Source organism: Mesoplodon bidens (assembly GCF_964165515.1).
Source record: "Mesoplodon bidens genome assembly, chromosome: 15".
Classification (NCBI taxonomy): domain Eukaryota; kingdom Metazoa; phylum Chordata; class Mammalia; order Artiodactyla; family Ziphiidae; genus Mesoplodon; species Mesoplodon bidens.
Genome location: NC_138171.1, coordinates 56,831,570 through 56,847,969, shown reverse-complemented (window position 1 = coordinate 56,847,969; position 16,400 = coordinate 56,831,570). Strand labels below are relative to the sequence as shown.

At 49.2% G+C, this 16,400-nt stretch overlaps 1 protein-coding gene across 2 annotated transcripts in view; it reads left to right on the top strand.

Moving 5' to 3' along the window:
- Positions 1 to 16,400, top strand: part of SNX29 (sorting nexin 29) — a 555,171-nt gene that overhangs the window by 129,314 nt on the left and 409,457 nt on the right. For both annotated transcript variants that reach the window (XR_014017700.1, XM_081257848.1), the window contains exons 12-13: positions 5,002 to 5,065; positions 7,241 to 7,369. Coding sequence is in view for 1 of the 2 variants with exons in the window: in XM_081257848.1 (XP_081113974.1) it covers positions 5,002 to 5,065; positions 7,241 to 7,369 (193 nt within the window). In the remaining variant the exon portion in view is untranslated. The remainder of the gene's footprint in view (positions 1 to 5,001; positions 5,066 to 7,240; positions 7,370 to 16,400) is intronic.

The window sequence follows — 16,400 nt, the reverse complement described above, 5'->3', positions numbered from 1 at the left end:
CCATGGGTGACAACATGGATGAACCCAGAGGATATTATGTTAAGTAAAATAAGCTAGACCCAGAAGGACAAACACCGCCTAATTCCACTTATATGAGGAATCTAAACTAGTCGAACTCTGAGTTACAGAGAGTGGAAGGGGGTTTGCCAGGGGCTGGGGCAGGAGGGAATGGGAGATGCCGTTCACCAGGTGTAAAGCTTCCGGCAAGCAAGACGGGTCAGCTCTAGAGACCTGCTGTATAGCATTGGGCCCGGGCATAGCCATTAACATCTATGAAGAGGAGAGAGCTCGTGTGAAATGTTTGCACCATAATGAAAAACTGTTGGGTTTATTCAGGGAGAGGCGCTCATGTTTGTGGGGAGGGACGAAATAGTACGGTCACATCCCTCGGGGGAAGTCCCTCGAGAAGGCTCTGTCACAGGCTCCTGGCCCAGGTGGATTGCTGTCTGCAGTAGAGGCCAGGTAAAGGGGTTGGTGACGCCTGGTGACGCCAGGAGAGGGCATGACACCAACATCTCAGCATAAGGATCGTGTTCGTGGGCAGTGAGCTGCCCCCTCCAGGACAGGCTCGGCACAGCCACAGGACTGAGGGCCCTGGAGCACGACCCTCCTGTCCTGTTGGGTCCAGGGCACCCGGTGCCAAGCGCCGTGGTGGTGGGTATGTGTGTGCTGGGCACGTGTGCTCTGCCGAGCTCTCATCCCACTTACATCCAGTACACGTGGCTCATTAGTGTAAATCAGGCACACGTGTGCCATGCGCTGCAGAACAGAAGGCTGGCATGATTCCTTTGATTAAGAGGAGATTTCACCAGGGGTTAGTGGCGAGGGAGGATGAGCAGGCAGAGCACAGAGGATTTTTAGGGCAGTGAAACTATTCTGTATGGCACTGTCATGGGGGGTACATGTTGTCACATAGTTTTCCAAACTCATGGAATATGCAACACCAAGAGCGAAGCCTGATGTAACTGTGGGTGATTATGATGGGTCAGCACGGGTTCATCAGTTGCAGCAAATGTCCCACTCTGGTGGGCGTTGTTGATAATGAGGGAGGCTGTGCGTGCGTAGGCGCTGCTGGTGGACGAAAAAACCTCTGTACCTTCCTCCCGATTTTGCCGGGAACCTAAAACCGCTTTACAAAATAGTCTATGTTAAAAAAAAAAAAAAAAAATCATTTCTTCTAGCCTCGTGTTGCAGTGATGACTATCCAGTCCTTTGCTCCCATAAGAAGTTTCGGCCAGTTGAGAACTCCAGAAGAAGTCCTCGTTAGAAGATTCAGATTTCAAACAGGCCTTGGAGTAAAGGAGCAGTTTCCCGAGGCTGCATCTCCAGTACCTGGCTGCAGCCTTGCCACCTGCTCTGGGTTTCTTGAAGATAAGAACCAAAGAGACACTACCTGGCCTGTCTTCAGTGATATATTAAGTCTTGAGTTTTTGTTTTTTTCCCCCACGGCTGTGGTGTCATGGGATTAAATTATTGGCTGGTTTTTGTTTTTACAGATTTATCAGTGTTTTTAGTTAGAAATGTGAAATCTAGCATTACGTCGAGTTCTTCTAGATTATTAGTGCTCCCCACTGCCGTCCACGACAGGCAGCGCCTTGACTTAGTTAGTACTGTCCTGTCTGGTCTCTCTGAACCTTACAGCATCCCAGGGAGGTGGGAAGGTGGGTGCCGTTCACCCCTTGTGCCTGACAGGAAGGCTCAGAGAGGCCGAGAGCCAGGGCCCTCATTACCTGGTCACGTTCAGAATGCAAAGTCAAACAGACTGTCTCCTCGTAGGCACATGTGAATGTGTGTGGTCGTCCTCCATTAAGAAATCCTCTGTTAAGGACTCCTTCCTTAGGTAAGTCGGGAGCCTGGCTCTCCCCTCGGGAAGGTGCCTTGTAGCCAGTAGTTAGGTGCTCAGTAGATGTTTACTAATGAATGAATGTGTGAGCTGGGAGGGCCGTTGTAACCCCAGGCAGCCCGTGGCCGGGCAGGCAGCACGCGGTGGCTTTATCTGTGTCGCTATCAGCTCCCTTCCCCCCGGGACTGAAGGGCAACGGCTCAGCCTCTTTCCTATCTCTTTAGGCTGATTAACTCTGCTGAGGATAAAACAGATAACTAGTAAGGGCCTACTGTAGAGAACAGGGAACTCTTCTCTGTACTCTGTAATGACCTATATGGGAAAAGAGCCTAAAAAAGAGTGGATATACGTATATGTATAACTGATTCACTTTGCTCTACATCTGAAACTAACACAACGCTGTAAATCAACTATACTCCAATAAAAATTAAAAAACAAAACAGAACAAAAATCTCTGCCAGGGCCTAACCCTCCTTCCCTCTGTTCTTCCCAGCCTTGCCCTCTCTCTGCTCGTTCTAACCTTTAGTAGTATCTTGTCTGGAAATGCTTTTTCTGCCCATTGTTTCCCTTTTGCAAATTTTCAGACCTTGCGAAAAGTGCAGAGGATCCTGTGTGGCTCTGGTCCTACAACCTGTGCCAGAAACTGAGCCCCCAGGGGTCCTGGTTGCAGCCTTGTTACCTGGACCCGTGCCACTCAGCAGCCTCGGTTCTGGACACAGCACACACGTCCCACGGGCCAGGGTCTTCTCCCCAGCCAGTTGGAGGCCTCGGTTTCCCTCCTAGCTCTGACACGTAAAGGTGTGTGGTTGTGCAGCTTATTTAATTACCTCTCAGCTTCGTTCTTCTGGCTTAATGTCACTGTGCGCTGTCGATGAAATAGTAGCTCTTACATCCCTGCATGTGAGTGGTGGTAATTATTGCTGTTTCCTGGGGTCGAGTGCAGAGGTTGGAATTGGACAGATTTGGACTCAGATTCCAGTTGTGTCTTTACACTTCCTCTCCCTGAGCCTGTTAGCAGGCCTGTAAAAGGGACTCAGAGATAGCTTCCATAGAGTTGCCCTGCGGCACCAAGGAGACAGTGTACCCGGAGCGCTTAGCTGATGGGCGTTAGAATTATCATGAGTCCTCGAGCTTCCAAGCTCCCTGAGGGCAGGGCCACGTGGGCCTCCCCGCCTTCCTCGGGTCACCCTGCCATCCTCATGTGACCAAGCTCACGCCTGTCCCTGCACCTTTGCACGTGCCTTGTGGAGTGTTTCCCTCCACAGAGCAGCCCGCGGGCTCCCTCCCTTCCTCGGGCCTCTGCTGTCATGTTGTCCCCCAGAGAGGCCTTCCCGGAGCACCCCAGGAAGTGGCACCCTCCCACCACCCGTCTGTGTACCGCACCGGGCTTTCCTCCTTGCATGTCTTGTCGCCACGACTGCTCCATGCTGCTTTGTTTGTCCCCCTTCTGGGGAGGAGGCCTGCCTGCTGCAGGTAGAGACTTTGGTCTCCTCTGTTCACCCTCTGCCCACAGTGCTGAGAGCAGGGCTTGGACTTTGTAGGTGCTCAGTAAGTTCGCATCGACCCAGTGAATTTTGAATCTTCCTTGGTGACACCAGGAGAGGGACACCTCAGACACGCCTCCTCATCAGCACCTTTGGAGGCCCAGTTTCTCACTGTGTGACCCGCAGGTTTCATGCTGTCACAGGTGCGATGGGGAAGCCAGGGCCTGGACCTCCTAGTCGTGTCCTTGTGATGCCCACGTGGCTGCTCTGGGTCAGAAAAGACAGGGAGGGTCTATTTTTTGTCCCATCTCTTCTGAACAGAGTGGCTTCTGGTGTCTGACCCAGAAGCTGAGGAGGAGCCCCCATGATTCCCCTCCTTCTCTTTCTTCCCCTGGGACCTGGGCTGTGGGCTTTTATCTCCTCTGTAGCAGCCTGAGGGCAGCATGGGTCCTGGGACCTATTTCTTGCCTCAGGGTCTTTGGTGGGCCTCTTTGTGCCCGGGCATCCTGAGTATAAGGGGACCAAGGGACCTGCCTATTTATCTGTGTCCTCTTCCTCCCCCATTTCCCCCTTCTTCCCAATGTATTTGTATCCCAACAGTGTGGGGTAGTGTTTCTTAGGTGTGTGTAAAGGACTAAACAAGATAGCGCCAGTATGGGCTTTGAACAGAGCTCGGCAAGTAGAAGCATTCAAATTTTAGCTAAAAAAAAAAAAAAACCAAAAACCATACTTCTTCCCAAAGGAGGACTTGAAGCAGCATATTAAAACAGATTGAAAAAAATAGAGATGGGTTATAGGTAAATTGGCACCAGGTGGAAATACAGGTTGGCGATCAGAGGGAGGGTTGAGACACGTCGTGGTGGCCACAGGGCCACGTGCACTCACTGGACTGGTAACTTTGGCTGTGAGCTTCCTCACAGCCAGTCCCAAGAGGGACATAAAGTGCACAGGGTTCCTTAGGGAAAAAAATAAAACAAAACTGGCTCTCCAGGAGAAATTCACAAGTTCCTGGTCTTGAGATCTGAGTGTTATGGTAAACAGTCCACCGTGGGTGGACAGTGACAAGTTTTTGATGTAGATGGGAAACTTGGGCGCTTACTGATTTTAAAGGGGGGATTTTCTATCAGTGAATGCTTTCCAACGTTGACGATGTCAGGAGAGTCACTCCTATAGGTAGTTATGGACTGTGCATTGGAGAGGCCCCACCCCCCTTCAGAGTCTATGGGAGTCAGTGCAGGAAAACCAAATCTGTTAGTGAACTTGAGTATTTCTGTGTTGGTATGGAGTCAGTTGTCATGTGATCTGCTGTCTAATCTGCGGTTGATAAACGGCTGTAACTGGGAACATACTCTTGTTCAAAACAGTTGCTGTCCGGTAGTAGAGACTTGGAAAAGTGCTTAGAAATTACCAGCCTGTTTCTTCTGTAGCGGCTGATTATATTCACTAAGGAAACGCCTCCACAGTTATTCTCATCCTGCTCTGCCTTTGGGTTTTGTGCGGCTAATGAGAGTGATTGACTGAGCCCACTGGATCTCTTAGACTGTATAGGAATTATTTTTGAAAGGGAAAAGGGAACTTGTCTAGACAAGTGGCCCTAAATAGCACATAATCCAGACCGATGTGGTGTAGCAGGCGGGATCTGCCGGTTAACTTGGACTTGGCTTTCTTCCTTAGGTGAACTGCGACAGGCCATCGTGGCCATGATGACCAGGAAGGATGAGCTGGAAGAAGAGAACAGGTATCGAGAGCTCCGTGCTTGAGGGGCAGTCTACGATGGACATTCTACATCTGGGGCAGAGAGAATATCACCGTGAAGGAAGTTTTGTTTTATTGGCAGAGTTGTGACCAGTGATTTCTCATTTTTTTGGTCTGGGATGTACCACTTTAGCATATATATCGTGGCTTGAGTGTTAGCAAGAAATGAAAAGCGTATGATCCTTGCACTATCTTAGAACAAACTGAGAATTTGTAAAGCCATCTTTTTTATTTTTTAATTCTTTTTTAAAAAAACAGCCTTTGAGATAGAATTCACATATCATTCACTTATTTAAAGTACTCAATTCAATGGGTTTTAGTATATTCACAGATATGTGTGACCATCACCAGAATTTTAGAACATTTTCACTACCTCAGAAAGAAGCTCCATCCCCATAGCTATCACCGTGCGACCCTGCTAAGTAGTGGGTAACCTTTAATTCAGGGTCTACCCGTCATGTTCCCAGCACTAGAATACTTAAAATTTTCTCAGGTCAGGGACACATAGGGCAAGATGGCATTTGGAGTCTTTTGACTCCCCCAAAAGCCTAGTTGCAGGCACCGAGAGGCCAAAGGGTCTTATTAATTTTGATTCCCTGTTGAAACCAGGGCTAGATGCCAGCCAGGTATTAGCCATGCTGCTACTGCTTGGCTGCCCAGACGTGAGATCCTCCACTGCCAGAACCTTGTCTTGGCTACAGGGTGCTCAGTAGAGGGGTTTGCCTGCAGTTACCTGCCGAGGCTCTGCGAGTACGACAGGCTGCCTCCCTGGGGTCCGGGGGACGGGTGTGTGTGTGTGTGTGTGTGTGTGAGAGTGAGAGTGAGTGAGTGTGTATGCTCATGTCACACTCTTATTCTTGTACTCAGAGCAGGAAGTGTGTCCCTAGTGACAGGCAGTCGTGATTCTCCTTTTTAAGCCTCGATTTGGGCCCTGCTTGACAAGCTTCTTCCTCATCCTTTATGGAAGCATATAAAAACAAATAAGCATGATTTGGAAAACAAAAGAGTTTTTTAAGAAAGGAATCTTCAGACAGTGCTATTTTCCAACGACAATAAATTCCAGTGACAGGCTGTAGACATTGTAGGATGCTTTTTCCTTGATCCAGCTGGGGCCATTATCTTGGAAAAAGCCATAGGTTTTGTCTTACCTTGTAACGAACAGTCATCACTGTCTGGTAATTTCTTCTTCCCAGCGAGAGAAAAAAATCACACTGTGTTTGTGTTGGGAGATTTCCAGGCCCCAAGAGGGGAATTTTCCCAAAACTTTCCAGGAACACACGTCTTGGGGTGGGGTGGGGGTTCAGTGAGCAGCAGGTGGGCTGGTTCAGACACTTTTGCTTATGTTCTGATGTCACGTGGCAAGTGTCCTCTAGATTTAGGATGTAGCTGCACCAAAGTTAGTAAATGTTCTATAGAAATAGCCATTTGAGGTCCAGTGACGTAGATGGTCCGAAGAACCCTGCTTGACTCATTTCCAGGTGGTAACTTGTGATTATTTCTGGAAGAGCTTCTGTCTTCTCTGCTGTTTAAGACCAAGGATGACAGATACGCAAGTGAATGTGTTCTGGAGGTTAACACACTCCACATATAATATAAAACACGTTCTATGCAATGTCAAACTGTATAGCTCCATGAGATACTCTATATGCTTGTTTAACCTGGAGGTGGCGATGGAGCCAGGGGTAAGGTGTGCTTTGTGGCAGAAGGAGAAATGAGACTCCCGTTGTCTGTCAGATAACCGGAGCCTGTCTTCTGCTGTTGTGGTTTAGGTTGTTCTTTTGGCCTGTCCTGGCATCCTTTCCTTTGTTGAATCTCCTACGCAGCGTGGCTGTGACAGAACGTCTCGGTTGAATGTGCTGCATCTCTGCGTGGGATGTCTTGAAGGGGGCTTGCCTGGGATTGGCTCAGCTCATTGTTTTCCCTTGATTTAAGCTGCCCACAGGCTCTCAGGGCCACAGAGCCAGGCCACAGATGGTTCCCCGGGGACTCATCCTAATTATGCTTCAGAGGCTCTTGAGCAGAGTTTGGTGTCTCCTCAGATCAGTTTATATGAGATGGACTTGAACTGCAGTTTATGCAGAGCCTTGTGGAAGATGAATGAACTAAGATTTGACTCCACGGACTCCGGGTTGACAGCAGGTGGGCCTCCTCTTCCCAGGTCACTGCGGAACCTGCTTGACGGTGAGATGGAGCACTCGGCCGTGCTCCGCCAAGAGGTCGACACCTTGAAACGGAAGTTGGCCGAGCAGGAGGAACGGCACGTCACAAAGATCCAGGCGTTGGCAAGGTAGGGGAGGGCAGAGGGACTGGGGGGGAGGCTTTGTTCAAACCCCAAGCACACCTTTCATCAATACTTTTTAACTAAAAAAAAAAAAGTGACCAATGGAAATAAAATCTATGCATCTGAAATTTTAACTTACTACATTAAATACTGAATAGTATGTATGCACATGGTTCAATATCCAAAAGGTACAAATGGTTAAACTCCGCCACCCCCAGCCACCTGGTTCGCCCCTGGAGGTGGGCAGTGTTGCCGTCCCAGGGATGCTCTGTGCGTTCCGTGAGCAGATGTGTACATTCGGAGGCACGAACTTTTTCTTCTTTTCCCTTCCCTTCCCTCCTTCCTTTCTGCCTTGATACAAATGGTCACGTATCCTACACCCCACTCCCTCCACAGCTTAGAGATTGTTCTGCGCTGGGTACACAGAGCTGCCATCTTTCTAACAGCTCCCGATACCTCATTGCCTGCCTGCACCAGGATTCATTTGGCTGGCACGCCAACAGCCAGGCATCCCAGTTGCTTCTAGCCGTTTGCCTCTTCTAATAATAATAACCTTCGCATTTGTTATTTTGTCCCAATATGACTCTGTTTGCCAGAGAAATTCCTGGAAGTAGAATTGCTGGGTCAAAGCACAGTGCCTTTCTGAGTTGGATAGAGGTCATCAAGCTGCCCTCCAGGGAGGCTAGCCCTCACCCATCACAGCCCTGCCCCCTGGGACGGATCTGACTTTGGGGTCTTTGATTAAATCACAGGGGAAAGCAGCACTGGCAGAATATTTTTCACTTGCATTCCCCTAATTCAGAGTACGGTTGAACCTCTTTTTATTTGAGCCATCTTATTATATTTCCTTTTCTGTGACTTTGTTTATATCTTATTAATAATGAGAACTGTAAAGCAGCAGCCCCCCGCCAAGCTCCCAACTCCCATAATAACATGCGTTTTTACTGAAGTTGTTCACATGCAAACGTATTTTTATGTACTGTACTTAAAATCTCCAGCCTGTCACTTCTTAGGCCACCTCCCTCCACCACTGAAGCTTCATGGTCACCATTTTCTATATGCCTGGATGTGGCATTTCATTGAGTTAACGCACCATATTAAAATCATCATTTCTGATTGCTGGACACTTGAGTTCCAGTTTTTTTCCCCATTTTAGGTAAAATAAGCAGTTTATCAGGTCATTCTTTAAAACTACTTTAAAATTAGACCAGGAGATAAACCTGACTTGTGGATGTGCAGGGGAGCCCAGGGCTAAGTAAACCGACAGAAGCAGCATTTACCATCCTCGTGCTGTCAGCGGGTGTGAGTGGCACTAATGTAATTGCTGTATACATGTAACTGAAAGTTGGCGCCGTGATCCCATGTTTAATTTTAATTTGAACTTCTCTCCTTTGTTCACATTTGAAAATGGCATCTTAAGAGCATCACAGACCATTAAATGACTATGATAAATATGGTCCCAGGTGCCTGACTTGGCATTTTCTCAACCGGACCTGCATCTTACCTGGCCATGCTAGGGTTCTGTGGTGTAATTGTGTTTTATGTTGTCATAAAGACTGAAGTCTGTGGAGACTTGGGTTCTGAATCATCAAAGAAAGACAGACTTCTGTCGCCTGTCATTTTTATTGTGTTAGGAGCCAGCTCAGCCGTGAGTCCCTGCTCCACTGCTTGCAAATTGTGCGTTTTGGGTGAACTGCTTCACTGCCACAAGCATGCATTTCCTCGTTTATGAAATGGAGAGGATGATCTTATCCCCCTGCGCGGGCCCAATGAGGAGGAGTGTGTGTGTGAAAGTCCATAAGGCGCTGGGCAGCGATGTGCTATTGGAGTGTGTTTTACAGTAAATGTATTTTGAGTATATGATAATTTTGGGGTAAATTTTATTTAGCCCATGAATGGAATAGAAAAAAATAACTTCTTAACTGAGCAAGTTTGTAATCTGAAGCCTCCCCATTTAAGCAGTGGGTAGCTGAGCTTTTAAGGTGCCTGAAAGTTTGCAGTTTGCAGGTAGAAGGAACATGTATAAAGCGGGCAAACACTTCAGAAGGAGAAAACAGGAAGAAAGCAAACAGAGCAGTGGGATGTGTAAGTTTTGAAAAATTCAACTGCTGACGTGTTGCAGACAGACTTGACCTCTGCCAACTGTCAGAACTTCCTCCGGGCTTCTGGCTGCAGGAGGAGCAGCTGTCAGTGTTGTCAGGTGATGGACCCTCTTGGTCAGTTGTGGCTTGGGGGCTGGGGGTGCTGTCACCGAAGGGACACAGGCAGGATGTGCAGGGTCACAGGCTGGAGGTGAGGCCCACATGAGTGCACCAGGGCTGCTCTGTTCTAGGTCCCCATGTGGCCAAGTGGCAGGTTTCATAATGCAGGTGGTTTAGCCTAGTGGTTGGTGGCACGGATTCTGGCGTTGGATCCTGCGGGTCCAATCATGGCTCTGCTGCTTAGTAGCTGTGGGACCTCAAGCAGCTTACTTAACTTCTCTGTCTCTTTTTCCTTGGCTATGAAATGAGGATAAGAGAAGTCTCCACCTCATAGAGTGGTTACATGATAAAATGACAGACCATATGTCGGCTCCATGAATGTGCTTCATAAATGCTCAAAAATGTTAACTATCATTATCATTTTTCTCTAGTATAATAATTATATTACTAAGAAACCTTGCCTAATCAATAGTTGTATTTTAACGGCAGTGGTGAAGAAAGAATTAAGAATTAGGTTATTTCCAACTCAAGAAAGTGAAATTATTTCTGCCGTGAGTATGCTAATGCTAAGAAGCGTGTTTGGGTGTATGTGGGGCTTACTGGCTCTGAGTGTAGAATTGTAAAAATGGGAACATCCCTGAGCAAACCTAGCATTTTAGTACACATTCATTTTGCTCAAAATTAATGGCTTTCCTTTCGTGCCGTCATGGCTCAACAAAGAGCAAGGTCATATAGCCAGCCCAGTGCCTTTGTGGCACCAAGCAGCTGCTCCTTGCTGGGCGGAGGCATTGTAATCAGTTGCTGTTCAGGGTCGGTATGTCTCATTCCCTGAATAATTGATTGCCTTATTTCCTGTGGAATTAAGAATACTCAAGCTAAACAACAGGGTCCTATGGTATAAGCACTATATCCAATATCCTGTGATAAACAGGCTATGAAATGGAAAAGAATATGAAAAAGAATATATATATGTGTATAACTGAATCACTTTGCTGTTTAGCAGAAACTAACACAACATTGTAAATCAACTATATATACTTCAATTAAAAAAAAAAAAGAAAGCTCAAGCTATGAGACAGATGTTAGCAGAAAGAAAACACACGTTTACCTGAGCAGAAGTACCTTTGAGGGAAGCAAGTGGACAGGGTTGTGGGCTTATTGCAGGGACATTTTCTGCTTCTGCTCTTAGTATTATTTACCCCTGGCTGTGTAACAAATTATCTCCAAACTTGACAGCTTAAAACAGTGAACGTTGAGGATCCTCTACAGTTTCTGTGAGTGAAGAATGTGTGAATGGTGCAGAGTTTCTCATAAGGTTGCAGTCAAGCTGTTGGCCAGAGCTGAGGTCATCTGAAGGCTTGACTGGGGCTGGAGGGACCACTTTCCAGCTCCCTCCCATGGCTGTTGGCAGGAGGCCTCAGTTCCCTGCCATGTGGGCCGCTCTACAGGGCTGCTCACAGCCTAGCGGCTGGCTTTCTGGAGTGAGTAACCCAAGAGCAAGGGAACACACCCAACATGGAAGCCACCACAGTGGCTTTTGTATCCAGTCTCAGAAATGACAAATGATCACATCTGCTATATTCTGTTGTCACACAGCTCAACCCTGGTTCAACGTGGGAGGGGTCTACACATGGATGGAATACCAATAAGCAGGGGTCATTGGGGGCCACCTTGGAGGCTGCCTATCACACCCACCCTGGGACAAACACTACCCCAGTCTTCCTTGGCCGGCTTATCCTTCTCCCCATTCTGTCCCTGTGGTTTGGCAGGAATGACCCCACCACTGCCCCACCTGAGCTCCAGAGCAGGGCAGATGATGCCGGCCTGGTCAGTCAGCTTGTTCCATCCCTTGGCCACCATGGTTGGGTCACAGGATGGCGTGTGGCCAAGCTGATCTGGTAAGAGCCAATTCTAGCAAGAAGGGAGGATATGATGGAAGCCAGGGGCTGCTGGCAGCTGTCCTTCCTGCTGTGCGGGAAGATCCTGACCCCACATGGTGACAACACAGTGGCGGAGGGAAGGAGGGAGGAACCAACAGGCCTAATGATACTGTTAGAGCTCCTGGATCCCGTCCTCCCTGAAGCTGCTTTTCCTCTGGACTTGTCAGTTATGTGAGCCAATGAATTCCTTTTGTTACTTGAGCCAGGTTGTGACTGGTCTTCTCTCTGTTGCAGTCCCGAGTTCCGACTAACCAGGCTGCCTTTTGTGGTTATTAGGGGGTCAGAGCGAGTTGTTCTCTCTGTGTATGAGTAAAATCACTCCCTCAGTTACCAACTTGCCGGAGCCGTGACGCGACCTCCTTGTGATGACCGAGGGGGTGAGGAAGGTGTCTTGAGAACCCCCTGGATCATCCCACAGAGCCTCTCCTGCCTGTGTCTCATGTCGGAACCAGCCTTCAGAGCGCCCTTTTGTCACGGCTTTTCTCCTCCTGAGGCGTTCTACTAGATGTGTGACTGGGGTCATTCCCTCCCCCTTCTGAGACTCTGGTTCTTCCTCTTTAAAAGTTTGAAGGGGGTAGTGGGTGTGGGGCCCTGTCCACACCTCGTGTACAGAGATGTTAAGCAGGATGCTGTGCATGTGTCTTGGTCACTGCTGGTGTGGAAGGGCCGTGTCTCATCCTCATCAGGGGGAGCAGCACAGACTCCTGGCTCTGCCACTCAGTAGTTTCTCAAATCTCCGGTTACAACCGGGGCATAATAATCTTAACTATTGGGCTTCCCTGGTGACGCAGTGGTTGAGAGTCCGCCTGCCGATGCAGGGGACATGGGTTCGTGCCCCGGTCCGGGAAGATCCCACATGCCGTGGAGCGGCTGGGCCCGTCAGCCATGGCCGCTGAGCCTGCGCGTCTGGAACCTGTGCTCCGCAACGGGAGAGGCCACAACAGTGAGAGGCCTGCATACCAAAAAAAAAAAAAAAAAATCTTAACTATTATTCATGCTTCTGGCGGCAGAAACCCAAACTAAATTAGCTTGGGTCCGCAGGGGAATGTTGTGTTGCTGGAACTGGTCCCTGGACCTGGGTGCTCCCGTGAGGTCAGTGAGGTCAGTGTTCTTCACCCCCTGCTCTTGGCTCTGTGTTAATGTCAGTCTCAGTGCCTCTGCACTCAGCAGCAAAGATGACCTGTGTGACCCCAAGCCCCCTGCAGGATCCAGAGAGAAGAGACTCTTTCTCCAATGTCCATATGTAACATTTCAGGAAGACTCTTCCTTGGGCGTGTCATGGCCAGGAGTGAGCAGAGGCCATGACTGACAGCCTTGCCAGGTCCCGAGGGCAGGCGGGGGCAGATGAATCCTGTCTGTTATCTCGTAGGATCGTGCGGGAGATAACACGAGCTCATGCTCCTACAGCACTCAGCGTAGCTCGAAAATTATCATAAGTGCTCAGTGGGCGTTTCCTGATTGCTTCTTCCTAGCTGCTGCCTTGGCCAGGCCTGGCGAGGGATGCTGAGGCTTGGTCAGAATCTCGTGGGTCCTTCACTTGACCCATTTTCCTGTGCAACGAGCATCTTGGAGCCTGTAAATCCCCTTTGCTAGTTAAGCCATTTTGATTCGGGTTTTCTGTTTCTTGCTTCATCAGGAACACTCACTGACACGGAAGGCTTTGCCCACCATCTCCTGCCCCACCACTGGCTAGGTCACATCCCTCTGTGGCTGTCCTTCCATGAGAACCAGTGTCCCGCTGTAGTTGTATCATTGTCAGTTGTGTGTCTGTGTTGTGTTTGCTTTTAGGCTGTAGGCTCCACGGGGTCAAGGACCGCAGCCTCCGTGCTTTACCTTGTTTGTCTTCCGTGTCCCTGGCCTCACACCTGGCACACAGTAGGTGCTCTGTAATAGTGGTTAAATGAGGGAGTGCAGGGACCATGGGGCCAGTGATGGTGCACTTGGTCCGAGTCTCACTGAGGAAGGTCAGCTCTTTGGTCACCTGACAGCTCTCCTCCTGTTAGTGCTGTCCCTCAGCACAGAACCGTCACACTGAACTTAGCTTCAGATCTGTCGCTGGTTGTCATTTGCCCCACGGTGATGTTCTGGTCAAGCTTGGTGACTTGTGGCTTTCTGGAAACCCCTCAGCCATCTACTTAAGTCTTATTGATTAAGATAGGTAGGTAGTGTGAGATCTCTCAGTATGAAGTGATGGAAACCCACTGAAAACTGGTGCTGTTGATTGGCTTGTATAACTGAAAATTTCGGAGAAGAGCTAGCTCTCTGCCCAGCTGGACCCAGGGGCTTGGGGTGGGGGGTGCCTACAGGACCTGCTTCCTTCTGTGTCTCCCCTTTCTTTCCTTCGCTCACAGCTTCATTCTCAGGCCTGCTATTCTCTTGTGGTGACAAGAGGGCCCCTGGCAGCACTAGGCATAAATCCCGTTGGCTTGGCACCCAGTGGAAGGAGAGCACATCTTCCCGAAAGCTGGGGAGAAAGTCCCGGGCTTCACTCTCAGTTCCCCAGCGGGATGTGTTACTTTTGCTGCCGGGCCTGGGTCACGTGCCCACTGCAGCCAGGAGGCGGCTCGCTTTTCCTCACCTAGCCACGCAGAGCAAGGACAAGCGACAGCGACGTTTCCTCTACAGGACAGTCGGGGAGCATGTCCCATCAGGTGGGGGTGAGTGGCGGGGAGGCAGAGCGTGGGCGACCCCTGTGGTGGGCTCAGCTCCTCGTCACATGTGGAGACGGTAGGCTTCCTGAAGTAGAGGTATTGTCGTTCTGGAGCCAGCCCTCCCGTGAGTGACGGTGAAATCTAGGCTTCAGGTCATCCCGGTGTCTCTGCGTGTCTTTCCTGGGTGGGATGTTTACGTCTGATATAATTTGGCCTCGTTAGCAAGTGCCTAGTCCAACCACTTTGGCATCATTAGACATATAGTTCTCAATTTTAGCCCAGTATCCCTTAAAAAAAACCCCAACCCCTTTAACTATCCTGAAATGAAATTCATAGCTAGCATACCCTAGCTGCACAAATAATTTTAGAAGTCAGTATAACACCCTAACTCTAATATGAAGGAGAAATAATAGGAAAGTAATTTATAATATTAATACAAAGTAGATTACAATATATATTGGCTGGGCATGAGCTTTGCTAGAAAATCATGATGCAGTTAAGTGCTCATACCTACTTAAAACGCATAAGTTTGGATTTAAAGGCGGTAAGGTCAGAAGTCACTCTTTAGAAGAAGTACAGAAAGTGAAAGAGCAGAGCATGGGTGGACCCCAGGGTAAAACTGGTTTATTCAGTGTGTAGTTAGTGAATTCAAGGACAGGCTCAGATGACAGACAAGCTTTTCACCCACGTCATGGGCCGTCAGGACCATTGAAAGCATGGCAGGGTGTAGTTTGCTCTGGGTTGTGAGCAACTGTCTTGTCTTTCAGGACAGTTGGTAGCCTTAGTTCTCCCAGTGCCGGTAGCACATTATCATTGTGATGACTGAAAGCATCTCGACACTTTGGCCTTGCTTAGGCTTTGCTATGTCTTACAGTCACCCGGGGAGCTTTACAACCGTGTCCACTCCCAGTCAGAATCACCGCTTTAGCCCTTTCTGCAGTGTTCTCATCTTCAAGTTTGTAAACGTACCTTCAGAATTTTGTGTTCAAGAGCCCTGTGGTCCATGTTCACGTGGCCCCTCTTTTAGAATCCTTGTCCAGGGACCGAACTCCGACCACACGGAATTATCCGTTGAGCTCCTGGTGTCCCGGCCCACCCCGCCCCTCCCGTCCCTCACTCTTCCTTGGGTCCGAAGCGGCCTTCCCCAGGGTTGCTGGCGCTCTCGCTCGGCGGAGTCTCACTAGCTGAGGGAGTTGTGCTCTTGTCTTTCTCCCGCACATCCTCGTCAGCAGCTGACAGGTCCTTGGTGACTCACACCAGAGCAGCCAAGGAGAGTGGAGTGCGTGGGGTGGGACTGGCGTGTGGGGACAGGGGTGAGGACACGACGCGCCTGTCAGGGCAGGAGACAACATGGCACGGGGGGAGGAGCTGGTTTCCCGAAGTTTAGTGCTGCCGGGATCCGGGGAAAGGTGGTTGGTTAGTTAATACTCATTTGTTCATGGGTTGATTCACTCATCAAACACCTGTTCTGTGTGAAGCTGGATCCGTCAGAGAAACCAGAGACAGCTGTCTACCTCTAGGTGCTGCAAATTAGGGGAGGACTGTATAAACACAGACTTCAACCTTTTGGCCAGTAGTTCCCTGTGCTCCAGTTGAGGTGGCCATTCTTGGAAGGAAGTCCGGGGCAAGCCTGGACTGGAGTCCAGCTTCTGAAGGCCGGGACTAAAGTAAGGTGGGTGAGGCCTGTGGGGTGCAGAAAAAGGGAGGCGCTCGCTCTGAGGGCCCTGCGAGGGCTCCTTCCACTTCCTGATGTGTGATCTCAGCTGGTCATTTCACCCCTGACGCTTCTCATCTAGAAAACTGCGACATAGTAGTCTCTCCCTTCTAGATACTATCAATACGCAAAAGATAATGCACGAGAAGAGCTATGCACAGCGAGCACCCTGCATAAGTTCTTAGTAAAAGCCAGCTGTGACTGTTACTACCGGTTTTGCGCAAGTAAATTATTCCTCCATTCAAGGCTGCAAAGAGCCGCTTTTGGGAGTTAATCTAGCCCGCTGTTGCTCGGATTAACTAACTATCTAATAAAGGATTCTCTGGGCTGAGGAGCTAAATGCCTTATTTAGACTTGGCGGTAGATACATTGCAGTCACCAGGGGAGCTTTTAAAAAATTTTTTTTTTCTTATTTATTTTTGGCTGCGTTTGGGTCTTCGTTGCTGCGCACGGGCTTTCTCTAGTTGTGGTGAGTGGGGGCTACTCTTTGTTGCGGTACGCGGGCTTCTCATTGCGGTGGCTACTCTTGTT